The sequence below is a fragment of the Lutra lutra genome, chromosome 12 (genome assembly GCF_902655055.1).
Source record: "Lutra lutra chromosome 12, mLutLut1.2, whole genome shotgun sequence".
Classification (NCBI taxonomy): Eukaryota; Metazoa; Chordata; class Mammalia; order Carnivora; family Mustelidae; genus Lutra; species Lutra lutra.
In genome coordinates, this window is record NC_062289.1 from 95691739 (window position 1) to 95708143 (window position 16405).

General features: G+C 43.9%; 1 protein-coding gene across 1 annotated transcript in view; it reads left to right on the plus strand.

Moving 5' to 3' along the window:
- Positions 1-16405, plus strand: part of MYO1H (myosin IH) — a 104336-nt gene that overhangs the window by 74507 nt on the left and 13424 nt on the right. The window contains exons 15-20 of the mRNA XM_047697180.1: positions 567-658; positions 3549-3643; positions 6858-6904; positions 11539-11619; positions 12285-12390; positions 13167-13284. Coding sequence (XP_047553136.1) covers positions 567-658; positions 3549-3643; positions 6858-6904; positions 11539-11619; positions 12285-12390; positions 13167-13284 — 539 coding nt within the window. The remainder of the gene's footprint in view (positions 1-566; positions 659-3548; positions 3644-6857; positions 6905-11538; positions 11620-12284; positions 12391-13166; positions 13285-16405) is intronic.

Consider the following 16405-nt stretch of genomic DNA (forward strand, 5'->3'; position numbering starts at 1 on the left):
GCCTAGAGATCCTACTTCAGAAGAGTCGTCTCACCAACCTGAACCCAGTTTTTGTTTTTTCTTGCTGTTTTAATAAAAGCTGCAGGGTTGATTCATTTTTTAAGATGGTCCATTAAATGTTAACAATGTTAAGGACCCGAAATAGAAAGTAGACACAGCTGGAGAAATGTGAAAAAATCAGATGTACCTGGTTTTATTTCTTTTTACCAGAAGACTTTGCTCCTAGTAAAAAGGAGATACGTCCTTAGTCAGCAAAGACTGGTTAAGAGAAAATGAGGTGGTATGTTTAAGTAAGTTGGTCATGGAGACTGTGGAGGGTCCTTGGAAAGACTCTGGAAGTATGACGAGTCCAAGAGTTGACTTGCCAAAGAATTTCCCATCCCTCTGAGACGCTAGGTGCCTGGAACAGATTGGTGCCCTCTCACCCCCAATATTCACCTGAACTTGTGCTCGATAAGAGAATTTTAGTCCAGTACATTCTGCCACAGCTGGCAAAGGCATTTAAACTTGGAATTGATGGCATGTTATGGAGGCTATGCATTGAAGCTTCTGTTTTTCTCTGGAAGGATGAAGAATGTATCCGTCCCGGTCCCGCAACAGACTTGAGTTTCCTGGAGAAATTGGAAGAAAAAGTAGGGAAGCATGCACACTTCCAAACGTATGTATCTCGCTTGGGAAGCTCTTGCCTGGGGAAGCTCATTGTAGATCCTCTTTCTTGGATATGTGGGCAGTGGACCCCATAGCCGTAATTCATATGCTGCTTCGTACGTTGAAACGTGATGCACCATAAGGATGCACCAACTCATATACATCATACCTTTTGTTAGTGGAAATCAAATTCAAATGAATTCTGGGTAGAATGTTCGAAGATTTTGTATCTGTGATCATTACATTTTGGATAGAGTCACATGCATGAAATAGTTGTTTTGTTTTTTATTATTGTTTTTTATTATGTGAGTCACCATACAGTATGTCACTAGTTTTTGATATAGCGTTCCAAGATTCACTGTTTGCATATAACACCCAGTGCTCCATGCAATCCATGCCCTCCTTAATACCCACCACCCAGCCAACCCATCCCCCACACCCCTCCCCTCTAAAACCCTGTTTGTATCTCAGAGTCCACAGTCTCTCATGGTTCATCTCCCGCTCTGATTCCCCACCACTTCATTTTTCTCTTCCTTCTCCTAATGTCCTCCATGTTATTCCTTATGTTCCACAAATAAGTGAAACCATATGATAATTGACTTTCTCTGCTTGACTTATTCCACTCAGCATGATCTCCTCCAGTCCCATCCATGTTGATACAAAAGTTGGGTATCCATCCTTTCTGATGGCTGAGGAATATTCCATTGTATATATGGACCATATCTTCTTTTTTTTTTAAGATTTTATTTATTTATTTGACAGAGATTACAAGTAGGCAGATAGGCAGGCAGAGAGAGGGGGAAGCAGGCTCCCCGCTGAGCAGAGAGCCCAATGCGGGGCGCAATCCCAGGACCCTGAGATCATGACCTGAGCCGAAGGCAGAGGCTTTAACCCACTGAGCCACCCAGACGCCCCTGGACCATATCTTCTTTATCCATTCATCTGTTGAAGGGCATCGCGGCTCTTTCCACAGTTCGGCTATTTTGGACATTGCTGCTATGAACATTGGGGTGCATATGGCCCTTCTTTTCACTACATCTGTATCTTTGGGGTAAATACCCAGTAGTTAGGTTTAAAGTACAAAATACATATAGTGATATGTGTAGCTCTGAAGTAAACAACCCAGCAAATCTTCACATTGTACGTACCTCCCTCATCACCAGCACCAGATCAAGATACAGAACATTGGTAGCAGCTCAGGAAATTGACTAGAAATTTAACTTGGTCTTTGAGACAAAAGGAGAGAATTACTTATCTCATGCTTTGGAATCCTAAAGCCCTGGTTTTGAATCCCAGCTCAGCCATTTACAAGACAAGTGACTTATTACTCGACCTAGTGGGTAACATTGTAAATGACTACATAAATCACCTAATACAATTTCTGGCCATGGCCAAGACTCCGTAGATGGTAGCGGCTTTATCGTGCTTTCGTAGAATATCGCCAGGATAAGTAAATGCATCAGAAATGGAAAAACAGATTGTGGTCTGTTCACAAATGGAATAATAGCCACAAAAATGCATCATCCGTGACTACATGCAGTGATGTGGGTAAATCACAGAGCATGTAAACAAGAGAAATCAGACACACAGAAAAGTGTATACTATACAATTCTGTTTCTGTCAAGTGCCAAACCAGATAAAGACCAGCCTGTTGTGTTAGATGGAGCTCATCTGGAAGGGGCTCAAGGTGGTGGGGGAGTGATTCTCAGGTAATACGGGTAATATTTTGTCTCTTGATCTGGGTGCTGGTCCCGTGGGTATGTTTCTTGTGCCCAAATTCACTGAATTGCATACTTAGGATACCTGCACTGTCAATATGTACGTATATATATTTCAAGAAAAGGTTATAATAATTATGAATCACCAGAATCCGAAAAATGATGTTTCATGAGTATTTTAGTCCCTCCACATCGTAAAAGTGTAAGGTAGCAAAATTGTTTCTTAGTTATCACCTGGAAGAAAGTAGAAATTATTTCATTGTGTAAGTAAGTGTTTCTGGGGCTCACATAGGTTAATTCCTCAGTTCTTCAGAGATGGATCTAATTTTATTTTGAGTTTTTATTTCAATTTGAGTTAGTTAACATACAGTGTAATATTAGTTTCTGGTGCACAATATAGTGATTCAGCTCGTCCATATGTCACCCTTGGTCATCACCCCGAGGACCCAAGGAGGGTCATGCCCTCCTTCATCTCCATCACCTATTTCTCCCTCCTGCCACCTGCCTCCCCTCTGCTCACCATCTGTGTATTCTCTATAGTTAAGAGTCTGTTTCTTTGTCTTTCTGTCCCCCTTTTCCCCTTCGTTCATTTGTTTCTTAAATACTAAATATGAGTGACATCATATAGTGTCCTTCTCTGACCTCACTTAGCATTATCCTCCTTAGCTCCATCCATGTTGTCGCAAATGGCAAGATTTTATTCTTTTTTACAGCTGAGTAATATTCCATTGTATATCTATAAACCATATCTTCTTTATCCATGCATCAATCAAAGGACACTTGGACTGCTTCCATAATTCAGCTGTTGCAGATAATGCTGTTATGACTATCGGGGAGTATGTATTTTTGGGAATTTGTGTTTTTGTATTCTCTGGTGGTGTGATTTGCTGGATCATAAGGTAGCTCTATTTTAACTTTTTGAGGAACCTCTGTACTGTTTTCCAGAGTGGCTGCACCAGTCAGCATTCCCACCACCAGTGCAAAAGCGTTCCACTTGCTGCACAGAGAGGGATCTAATATTAGGGAGACCTATGCGTGTTTAGTTTCCGGTGCACCAGTCAGTTGTCATGCTCCTAAACAACTTGTGAAGGCTTCTCTTTTGCTACTTCCTTCATATACTGGGGCATTTTGTTGCCCCAGACGAGAAAGTTTCAGTCCGTGTCTATTTCTGTCTTGCTGCAGCCGGAAGCTGGCAGGGCCAAAGGGCCGGAAGAGGATTGGCTGGATGGAGTTCCGGCTCTTCCACTATGCGGGGGAGGTCACCTACTGCACCAAAGGCGAGTGTCCCAGCCATGCAGGTGCCCCTGTGTCCACTGAACACATGGCTGCACGCCCTTCCCAAACGTTTGCTAGCCCTCCTTGCAGGCATGCCGTCTGAAGGGCTTTTTTCTTATTAGTTCTTATTATTCATGACTTCTCCTGTAACCACTCCATTTCACCCATTTAAAGTGTACAATTCAGTACTTTTTAACTGTATTCACTGTAGAGTTATGCAACCTCTTCACCCCAAAAAGAAACCCCGCATGCGTTAGCAACTTCTGTGTTTTCCCCAACCCCCTCCCCCACAGCCCTAGGCTCTGAACTCCTCTATTTTCTGTCTCTGCAGATTAGCCCGTTCTGAGTATTTTGTATTGATGGAATCTCACAATATGTGGTTTCGTGTGTCTGGCTTCTTTCACTTAGCATCGTGTCTTCGAGATTCTCCCATGTGGTTACTTTCATTGCTAAATAATATTCCATTCTATGGATAGACACCATTTTGTTTATCCATTGGTCATTTGATAGGCATCTGGGTTTGTTCACGCTCTTGAGCTATTACTAATAATGCTTCTATGAACATTTTCTTTCAAAAAATATTTTCATTGGTCACTTCTGCTTTAGGTTCTAAATTATTTTCACTTTTTTTTCTTTTTCTCTTTTTTTACATTTTTACATTTTAAAAGAAATTTAGTACATCATTAGTTTTTGATACAATGTTCAAGGATTCCTTAGTTGCCTATAACACCCAAGGCTTATTCTTTTTTAAAGTAGGCTCCATGCCCAACGTGATGCTTGAACTCATGACCCTGAAATCAAGAGTCGCATGCTCTACTGACTGAGCCAGATAGGCACCCCTAAATTATTTTCACTTCTAAATAATTAGTTTTTTCTCTAAGAATCTTTAAAAAGCAATACATTTTTTTCTCTTAATTTCCCAGTGGTATATAAAAACAGAAAGCATTTTAAAATAGGACAAGTCTCTCTGTAGACATCATCAACTGATTTTCGTTTAAAGGATATTATACATGTAAGGCTAGAAGTTGGGGTCCATATAGAAAAGTCCAAAAAGGAAACCGAAAGTTCCCTTTACTCCTAGCTTCTTCCGGAGGTAACCCCAAGAACCAACAGTTTCTTGTACTTTTTCGGGAAAATAGAAATACCTTCTCCATGTACATGTGGGGGCACATATACACATCCAAACACACACCTATGCACAAAAAACCAACACGGATTGTTATTTTGTGTTCTCTCTTTGGCAACTTTTCATTTAAGGACTATGAGAGATCACTTGGATTCCAGTTAGCACTCAGTGAGCCCTTACTGGGGGCCGGGACTGCTTTATCTCTGTTGTTCACTTAAACCTTGTAAAACCCTTGTATTATTAGTATCATCATCATCATCATCATCTCCCTTTTAATCTATGAGGCAACTGAGCTCAGAGAAGTCCAGCCACTCGCCCAAGGTCACTCAGCTTGTAAGTGGCAGGATTAGGGTTCAGACCCATGCCTTTTGCCTCCAGACCCTTGTCCGTCATCCATGCTCTGCAGCAACCCACAGATCCCACCACGTTTCTTTTGAGAGGCTACAGGCACTCGCTCTAGGGCTGTAGCCTTTGACCCATTTGATGGACACTGCTTGTTTCCAGTGTTGTCTCTTGTAAACACAGCTGTGTTTGGTATCTGCCTATTTCCATGGATGGCTGTGTGGGTGAATACAATGTGCTTTACATAAGCAGCGGGATGTTATTCGGTCCTAGAAAGGAAAGAAGTTCTGATACACCCCATGGATGGAACCTTGGAAACTGATGTTAAATGAAATCAGCCAGTCACAAAGGATGAAAGCTGTAGGATTCCAACGACAAGATGCCTGGAGTGGTCAAAGTCCGACTGAGACAGGAAGTAGAAAAGTGGTCATCAGGGGCTGGGGGAAGGGGAATGGGGAATTAGCGTTTAATGGGGTCAAAGTTTCAGTATGAGAAAATGCGTTTCGGTGACAGCTGGTGGTGATGGTTCACAACAATGTGACTGTACTTAATGCCACCAAACACTTAAAAATAGCTAAAATGCTGAATTTTTTTTTATGTATATTTTACCACAATAAAGATGTTAGTTCTGGTAGCTCCAAACAGCTTTCTAAAAAGATTATATCATAGATGTTTTTGATACATGTCTTTTTTAGCAGATTTTTGTTTTTATTTTTATTTTTTAAGTAGGCTCCATGCCTGGCGTGGAGCCCAATGTGGGGCTTGAACTCATGACCCTGAGATCAAGAGCTGAGCTGAGATCAAAAGTTGGATGCTTAACCGCCTGAGCTACCCAGGCTCCCTAGTGCTGATTTTATAATGTCATTTAGTTACTAACATAATGATTATTAACTGATTAGGTTTTAAGTGAGCACTTAATAACCAAGTTTTAAAGTCAGAAATGGCACATTCTCCTTTGTATGAGGATACATACTAGCATCTAGTCCTGATGCTTCAGTTTTGCTTTCCTCAGTGGTGGGGATGATTTTCTCACCTGGCTTCCCCAGGCCACTCTTGAAATTCAACACTCCATCCATTGTTTCGATGTCATTCCTTTTTTTTTTTTTATATTTTATTTATGTATGTATTTATTTTATAGGTAGCATGAAAGTAGGGGGAGGAGCAGAGGGAGAGGGACAAGGAGACTCCCAGCTGAGTGTAGAGCCCAACATGGGGCTTGATCCCATGACCCTGAGATCATCATCTGAGCTGGAAGGAAGAGTTGAACGTTCAACCAACTGGGCGACCCAAGCGCCTCTCAATGTCATTCTTTTTTTACATAGCTCTTTGCTACTGGATTAGGACAATACTTAGGATAAAGGCTCTACATTTGCGTGATAGCTAGGGAGAGGTTAGAGTACAGTGTGTGTGCCATAAATTCAATTCTGAGGACCTCCACAACCACAGGTAGGATTACTCATCCAGGAACATCTGGCAATGTCTAGAGACAAATTTGGTTTTCCCAGCTGGGGAAGGGGCTGCTGGCATCGAGTGGGTAGAGTTCAGGGGTGCTGCTAACCATCTTACAATTCACAAGACAGTCGCCACAAGAAAGAATTCTCCAGCCCCAAACATCCACAGTGCTAAGGCTGAGAACCTCAGATCTGAGCCTAGGAGATTATGCTCAGGATTTCCCTTTGCAGTCAGTTGGGATAGAATTGCATTTTTAGACAAAGCCAGTGATTCAGAAATTTTTCAATGTTTTACAGGATTCTTAGAAAAAAACAATGATCTCCTCTACAGACATCTGAAAGAAGTAAGTCTGGAATTTAACTATATGTATTTCTGATGGTATCACCCATGACACTGATTTGGGGTTGGTTTGGCCTTCTGGATTTTTCTGTACAGTGCTTTATGTTAGAACTCTAGCATGGCCAGAACAGATATTCAAGGTCATCTGTATGATATGCCCTTTTAAATTTTATTTTATTTTTTCAGTGTTCCAAGATTCATTGTTTATGCACCACACCCAGTGCTCCATGCAATACGTGCCCTCCTTAATACCCACGACCAGGCTCCTGTAACCCCCCACCTCTCTACCCTCCAAAACCCTGTTTGTTTCTCAGAGTCCACAGTCTCTCATGGTTCATCTCCCCCTCTGATTTCCCCCAACTCACTTCTCCTCTCCATCTCCCCATGTCCTCCGTGTTATTCCTTATTCTCCACAAGTAAGTGAAACCATATGATAATTGACTCTCTCTGCTTGACTTATTTCACTCAGCATAATCTCCTCCAGTCCCATCCATGGAGAAAGGGGAACCCTCTTACACTCTTGGTGGTAATGCAAGTTGATACAGCCACTTTGGAAAACAGTGTGGAGATTCCTTAAGAAACTAAAAATAGAGCTACCCTATGACCCTGCCATTGCATTACTGGGGATTTGCCCCAAAGATACAGATGTAGTGGAAAGAAGGGCCATCTGTACCCCAATGTTCATAGCAGCAAAGTCCACAATCCCCAGACTGTGGAAAGAGCCAAGATGCCCTTCAACAGACGAATGTATGATATGCCATTGATTCAAGAATGTATATTGGCCCTGTTGTGTGCTGGGCTAGTTCTTGTTCTCATGGGGCTTACATTGGGGGCAGGGAGGGGTCAAGAATAAATATATTAAAAAAAAGAATAAATATATACAGTGACCCTTAAACAACATGAACCTGACAATTTCCTGTACAGTCATAATTCCATGTATAACTTTCAACTCTCCCAAAATTTAATTACCAATAGCCTACTGTTGACTGGAAGCCTTACTCATACATAAATAGTCATTGAACACATCTTTTGTATGTTATATATTATATACAGTATTCTTACAATGAAATAAGCTAGAGAAAAGAAAATATTATTAAGAAAGTCCCAAGGAAAATACACTTAAAACCCTGTACTGTAAAGAAAAAGAAAATCTGCATGTAAGGGGATCCACATGGTTCCAACCCATTTTGTCCAAGGGTCAACTGTACACAAATAAGTTACCCATCGGTGAGAAGTGCTCTGAAGAAAATAAGAAAACACGATTGAGAGGAGCATTTTTAATCTAGTTTAAGAGATCAGAAGAAACACCCCTGTGGAGGTGACTTTGGGCTGAAACCTGAGTGAGAATGTTACTGGCCATGGAAAGATTGGGCTGACTCCAGGTTGAGGGACTGGCATGTGCAAAGGCCCTGAAGCCCAGACGATTTCAGTGTGTGTTCAGTAAGGAGTATGATGTTTGGAGAGGGGAATGAGCCCAGCAGGGTGAGGTCCCCAGGGAGGAGAAGAGATTTTTGTTCAGGTGCAGTGGGAATGTACTAGGGTAGCATGAACAGAGGATGAGAAAATTGAGACCCCGAGAAGTCTTGACTTGCTCAAGATCACATCATGAAGTGGGGCTGGAGCTGCGATTAGCCCCTGGGGCCGCTGCTGCAAGTTCCAATCTCCTTCCATATACCTCACTGTTCAGAAATACCCTGGGTGTTTTGAAGCCTTCCTTTGTATTGAAACAGTTGGCTATTTTATAAAAATTAGATTTTATTTCATTAGCTTGGTCTACAAAAAGCTTAAAGTTAGGGAGACCTTTTCAGAGCGAACACAGAGACTGTTGGTTTCAGGAATACCTTCTGGCTTTTCCAATCTTTCTCAGCCCAATCTCTGGGCTTCGGGATAGAGAACTATTCCTAACTTTGGATCTCTGCTCTAGGCCGGTGCTCTTTGGGACTGAGCATCAGCCTTGCCTCTTCCCAGCACGGGGTCTGGAGCAGATTTTCCTGTCGTTGTGGGGTGGGTCTGGCGGTGCCTCTTCCCAGGGTCACTGTGAATGACACAGGCGTAGAAGGGCCCAGATGGCACAAGGAACACAATACTCCTCTCCTGGCTTTGCCCCTGCGCACCACACCCATCACAAACCCACCTATGGAGGGTGCTTCCCATGGAAAAATCTGAGAGTCTCTCCCTTCACCAGCTAGGACTGATGCACCTGGCCCTTTCTTTTGCCTTCAAGATGGATCCTTTCTAGGGGCGCCTTGGTGGCTCAGTGGGTTAAAGCCTCTGCCTTCCGCTTGGGTCATGATCCCAGGGTCCTGGGATCGAGCCCCACATGGGGCTCTCTGCTCAGCAGGGAGCCTGCTTCCCCCTCTCTCTCTGCCTGCCTCTCTGCCTACTTATGATCTCTCTCTAAAATAAATAAATAAAATCTTAAAAAAAAAAACAAAACAGAAAAAACATGGATCCTTTCTAATGTGTTCACCCCATCCCCAAATTGCTCTTTTGTGACATCATTAAGAGCAGAATTAGAGTGGATTAAACAAAAATTTTTTTAAAGATTTTATTTATTTATTTGACAGAGAGATCACAAGTAGGCAGAGAGGCAGGCAGAGAGAGGGGGAAGCAGGCTCCCTGCTAAGCAGAGAGCCCAACGCGGGGCTCGATCCCAGGACCCTGACATTATGACCTGAGCCGAAGGCAGAGGCTTAACCCACTGAGCCACCCAGGTGCCCCAATTTTTTTTTTTAATTCAAAGAAACGTCGAATTGTGGTAAAATGCACATACCATAAAATGTACCATCACAATTGTTTTTAAGTGTTCATTTGAGTAGCATTAAACACCATTGATCCTCATACTCCCAATCTCCAGGATCCTTTTCATCTTGGAAAACTGAAACTCTGCCCCCTGTTTCAAACACTCCCTGTTCCTCCTCCCTCAGCTCCTGCAGCCACCACCCTACTTCCTATCGCTCTGAATTTGACTCCTCTAGGAATCTCATGTGAATGGGGTCATACAGTACTTGTCCTTCTGTGTCTCATTTCTGTCCCTTAGCGTGATGTCCTCAGTTTCATGCATGTCCCCACGTGTCACAATTTCCTTCTTTTTTTAAATTTCTTGGGTTTTTAAAATTGTGTTATGTTAGTCACCATACAGTACATCACCAGTTTTTGATGTACTGTCCAATGATTCACTGTTTACATATAACACCAGGGTGCTTGCTCATCACAACATGTGCCCTCCTTAATACCTATCACCGGGCTACCCCATAACCCAACCACATCCCCTCTGAAGCCCTCAGATTGATTCCTGGAGTCCATAATTTCTCATGGTTTGTCTTCCCCTCCGATTTCAGTTTTCCCTTCCTTCCCCTAATGTCCTCCATGCTATTCCATATGCTCCACATATGAGCAAAACCATAAGAAAATTGTCTTTCTCTGCCTGACCTACTTCCCTTAGCATAGGCCTCTCCAGTCCCATCCATGTCAATGCAAATGGTGGGTATTCATCCTTTTTGGTGGCTGAGTAATATTCCATTGTGTATACGGACCACATCTTTATCCATTTGTCTGTTGAAGGGCATCTCTGCTCCTTCCACTGTTTGGTTAATTTCCTTCCTTAAAGGCCGAAGAATATCTCATTATATGAATACAAAGAAAAGAATTTTAGTGTAGAATTAATTTTTTTAAACATTTTATTTATTTATTTGAGAGAGAGAGAGACAGTGAGAGAGAGCATGAGCGAGGAGAAGGTCAGAGGGAGAAGCAGACTCCCCGTGGAGCTGGGAGCCTGATGCGGGACTCGATCCCGGGACTCCAGGATCATGACCTGAGCCGAAGGCAGTCGCTTAACCAACTGAGCCACCCAGGCGCCCTAGAATTAATTTTTTTAAATTGAAGATCTTTGGGGCCCCTAGGTGGCTCAGTCAGTTGAGTGTCCTATTCTTGATTTTAGCTCAGATCATGATCTGAGGGTCATGAGATCGAGCCCCATGTTGGACTCTGCACTGAGCATGGAGCCCACTGAAGATTCTCTCTCTCTCTCTCCCTCTCCCCTTGCTCTTCCCCCACTCTCTCTCAACTCTCTTAAAAATATAAATCAAGATTTTTAGTAATACAAACTATTTTGAAAACTTGTGCACAGTGAGGAGAAATCAAACTGCACAAAAGCTGATGTCCTTGACCCCATATCACCAACTCTCTGAGAGCCAACTGTTTTAGCCATTTGATTGTGTATCCTTCCAGGGATGGTTCAGACCAAGGGGTGTGTGTGTGTATCCCTCCTTTTCCTTTCTCTTCACACAGTAATCACACACTGTACATGTGGTCCTTGTCTTGCCTTTTTTTTTTCCCCCCACTTAACACCATATCCTGGAGATCATTCTTGGAGAGCTGTTCATTCTTTATGGGCTGGACTGTGAACAAGGATAGCTTGACTGTGTCCAAGGAAAAACAATCAGACAGCCTCACCATGTAGACAGAGCTGTGGATCCAGTATTTAAACGTTTCCTTCCGCATTTGTCTTTTTTCCCATCTTCCAGTGCTCCCAAAGCAAATGGCTCTGGGCTGCGGTGCACACTTACACAGGTTTCCCAAAGACCCCTTAGTGACTTCCAAAGCAGTGAATGTGGGGCTCATTTCCTTTACTTGCAGGTGCTGTGCAGGTCCAAAAACCGCATCCTGAAGGAGTGCTTCCTGGTGGCCGAGTTAGAAAACCGGAGAAGGCCACCAACGGTGAGTCAGGGGAAAGCAGGCCCATGCGGAATTGGAAAAGGTAGTAAAAATCAGCCAGAGGGTACAAATATTCTCAGTTACCTGCACATTTTAATCTGTCCTTCCTTTTTCTGAAAGTGTCCCTCTCTAACACACACTGACTAAATACATATTTTCCAAGTGTAGCAACCAGTGTGTTTACTGTGTGTCAAGCGCTGCGTGCAGGGCGCAAGTTTTAGCAATAACAGAATGGACAAGATCCATGTTCTCATGGGGTGTATGATCTAATGGAAGAGAGGAGAGGACAATACCATCAAAGAAAGAAGGGACTTAACAACAGTGCAAGTGTCATAAAGGAAGCTTGGTAACCGGGAAATGGGAGGCTGATGGGGGTGATGGTCTCAATGGCGATACGGGCTCCTATGAGGTGCTCACCACATATTTGCTGAGTGAGGAAAGCACCCTGAACAGGTGCTTGTCCAGCCTCTGTTTGACCAGTCTGAGCTTGGACTTCTCAGACCAGAACATCCAAAACCTTTTTAGTGGGCGAGATGGTTATGGGGAGGGCAATCTGTCAGGAGCTGGGATAGAAAGACCTGTGCCCTAGCCAATCTTCTCTGTATTTACTGGGAGAAGCAATGTCTTTAGCTCATTCATTCTCTCTCTCTCTCTCTTTCCCTCTGAAGGTGGGGACTCAGTTTAAAAATAGCCTGAGCAGCCTTCTGGAAATCCTCATCTCTAAGGAACCTTCATACATCCGTTGCATCAAACCCAATGAGAGGAAAGAACCCAGTGAGTCATGAATCGTTCTGAACACTGAGCTCAGGGAAATGAGGCTGGGGGGAAAGCCAAGATGACAGTGGGTTAAGATGCTAAAAAAAAAAAAAAAAAAAAAAAAAAAGCCCCAAACACCCCATAGCCTTGCTTCTTGTCCTTTGTACATGAATCCATTTTTAAATAATAGAAGGAAAATGAAGAGGGATGGAGAGGTTTTTTGGTGGTCCCGAATGAGCATTGCTCAGAGCCTGGCCCATTTCAGGAGCAAGCCAGCTGAGCCAGACAGATGTCAGAGGGAGCAGTGTTGCTTCCCTCCAGCCAAGGAACTGTCTTCCAAGATGGTCTATGACTTGGGTATCTTCCAAGCTCACGCCATGGTCAGTGACACTGTTGTATGAAAGCTAGGCAGGAAGAGCAAATAAGTGAAGCAGACTGGGTATAAGGCAGTAGGGAGTGGAGGGGACTGTGACAAACAGCAAAGGGCACATCATGTCCAAAGCAGCAGCCCTATCCCCTTCCAATCAGTTGTTCCCATGTGGAACTCTAACCCAGAAGGGCCAGATATCATTTTTTTTTTCTAGAGAAGCCAGAAATACAGATTTTCCTATAAAATTCCCCCAATCACACACACACACACACACACACACACACACACACACACAGGGGACCTGACAAAATATGTCTGTGGCCAGACCCAGGCCACGATGGTCAGCTTGTAGCCTATGGTCTTTCTCAGTTGAAACAGAGCTATCGGGTCATTTACGGTCACTCTCCCTTCTGTATTTCCAAAGGCAAGTTTGACGACTTGCTCATAAGGCATCAGATCAAGTACCTGGGGCTGATGGAGCTCCTGCGGGTGAGACGGGCGGGCTTTGCATACCGGCGGAAATACGAGCATTTCTTGCAAAGGTAACACTTGTTTTGTTGATCCTATGCCAGTACAGGATCAAAAACCTACTGTGTGGGGAGTCTCTGGGTGTGGCGATGAGTAAAAGGCCATCCCCCAGGGAGCTCCGTTGGGTTCTTCTGTAATCGAGATGAACATGAACATTTTGGAGAATAGGAAACTGACTCAGGTTAGTTACCTCCTTCCCTTCGTTTCCCTAAACGTGTGACTTCTTGGAGGCAGGAAGGTCAAGGCTGATGCATAGACCTGCCACTAGGGGCACAGACATGGGCAGTGTACCCCTTGAGTCTGTACACAGTTGGGGAAGACCTGCCCCACGGGGATTGTAGGTGCTGGTTTAGTGCCATCAGTCTGGCAGTTATCCTCACAGCCTCGTAAGCTCTCCTGCGAAGCAAGTGTAGTGGTGGGAACCTGGACGGTGAAACCACAAAAACCTGGGTGGGACTCCCCATCCTTTCTCTTCTAGCTCTGACCCATTTCCTTACGGGTAACATAGAGATTAAATTGTTTGCTCTCAGGGAGTTCATCAGGACTTAATGAGATAACCCCACCGCCCCCCAAATTGTTTGTGCACTAATACTTCATTAGTGGGGGGCTGCGTGTGAATTTGTGCTACCAAAAAAAAAAAAATTAACACAATCTCACGCTCTCAAGGGAAGCATAATGTCGTAATGGTTATTTCTGTAGGTGGGCGTGGTTAAGTTTCGCATTTCCACCTGACTACTAGGTTTCTTTTGAACTACAGCTTTATAAAAGTCACGTCCATGAGCTTACATTTTTCATCTGATTTCTTGTATTTTGCAACTTATATCAAGGTTCTGCCTTTTGAAACTTGAGCATTTCCCAGCAGGTCTTATTTTTAGCCCCTGCTTTAGTGATCTCAGATCTTTCTTTACCAAGGAGCATGCTGGTTTTTCTTCCATGAGTCTCATGTCTTGGTAAGTGCTATCTGCTTATACATACTTATTGAGTAATAATCTATTTCCTCACTGTTATTTTTATTTAACTCCTAGTTAACCTACAGTGCAATACTGGTTTCTGGAGTTGAATTCAGTGATTCATCACTTACAGACAACACCCAGCGCTTATCACAACAAGGGCCCTCCTTAATCCCCATCCCCTGTCTAGCCCATCCCCCACCCATACCCCTCCATCAGCTCAGTTCTCGGTCACCAAGGATCTCTTATGGCCTGTTTCCTTCTCTCCTTTTTTCCCTCTACCCCCCCATATGTTCCTCTGTTTTCTTTCTTAAATTACACATGTGAGTGAGGTCCTATGGTATTTGTCTTTCTCTGACTTATTTCGCTTAGCACAATACCCTCTAGTTCTATCCACATCCTTGGAAATGGCAAGATTTCCTTCTTTTTTATGGCTGCGTAGTATTCCATTGTATGTATATACCACATCTTCTTTATTCACTCATCAGTCGATGGACATTGGGGCTCTTTCCACAGTTTGGCTATTGTGGACATTGCTGCTATAAACATTGGGGTGCACGTGCCCCTTCAAATCTGTAATTTTGTCTTCTTTGGGAAAATACCTAGTAGTACAATTGCTGGATCATAGTGTAGTTCTATTTTTAGCTTTTTGAGGAAGCTTCATACTGTTCTCCAGCCTCGTTGTTATGTTAAATGATTTATATTCCTGCTGATACCCTTTACCTATAACCCCCTTATATCCTTACCACCTTGGCCCCAGCCCTAAGCAACCACTCACCTGCTTCCTGTCTCTATAGATTACCCTATTCTGGAAGTTTCCTACACATGGAGTCCTACAGCACATGGCCTTTCATGACTGGTTTCTGTCACTTTGCTCAGTGTTTTCAAGGTTCATCCCTGTGGTAGCACATGTCAGTATGTCATCCCTTTTTAGGGCCGAATCATGTTCCATTTGTTGTGCGGAGAGACCCATCAGTTGGTGGGCATTTGGATTGTTTCCATTCCGGACTATTGGGAATAACGCTGCTAGGAACACACATGTTCAGGTTTTTATGTGGACGTGTGTTTTATGTTGGGGAGCTGTATACCCAGGAGTAGATTACTAGGTCATAGGATAACTCAGTGTTTAATTGTTTAAGGAACTACCAGCCTATTTGCCTTTTTTTCCCCCCTAACATACCTCCTTTGCATGCCGTTTTTGCTCATCAGCTACTAGTTGTTCATTTTTTCACTTGTTCCTTTTTCTGAATCTGACTTCCGGTGGAGACGGCCAGAATCAGCAGCGGCTGCCTGCCTGACCTGTGCATTTTGTGTTCCCATTTTTCTGCAGTTTTGCACTTTGTACAGCTTTATTTCTACTTTTTTGTCATCTGAGGCTCGTTTACTCTGCTGGTGAATGCTAACGAGGTGGAAACTGGGCAGGCTGGAAGACCAGCAAGTAGGGCTGGCATGGCTGCAGGTGGGCGGCCCCGGGGGAGGGGCTGGAGCCCCTGGGAGGGGGCACCCTGTGTGGCACCGCTTCCCTTGGCCAGGAAGCAACTGCATCTCAGAGTTGAAAAGGACAGAATTCCCAGTCCCTCTGCCTGTGGGTGTTGAAGATCTCTCCCCATTCCGCCCTTGTCTGGCCGCCGCATGTCTGGACAGCTTTGATGGCATGTGCTAGTGGACTGGACAGTTGTGTCCCTACTGCGTTACCTGGGGGAGGCATGCCCCTGCGCCTTTGTGTGTGTGCCTGGACCAAGAGAGGTCATCGGGGAGGAACAGGGGACACTTAATGTCTTAGTTTCGGGCTTGTGTAATAAAGCACCATAGACTGGGTGTTATAAACAACGGAAAAGTACCTTTCACAGTTTTGGAGGCTGGAAAGCTGAGAACAAGATACCAGCAAGGTCGTGTTCTGGGGAGAACCCCCTCTGGGTTGCACACAGACCGCCCTTCTTGTGGGTCCTCATGTGATGGGAAGAGGGTGAGGGAACTCTTTGGGGTCTCTCTTAGAAGGGTGATGACCCCATTCATGGGGGCTTCAGCCTTACAACCTTGTCAGCTCCCAGAGGACCCTCACCACCTAATACATGGTGGCTTAGGATTTCAGCCTGTGAGTTTAGGATGAGGGGAGGACATAGACATTTACTCCATGGCAATGCCCTTAATGACCTTTTCATGAAGTGTAGTTCTGGGAAAATCA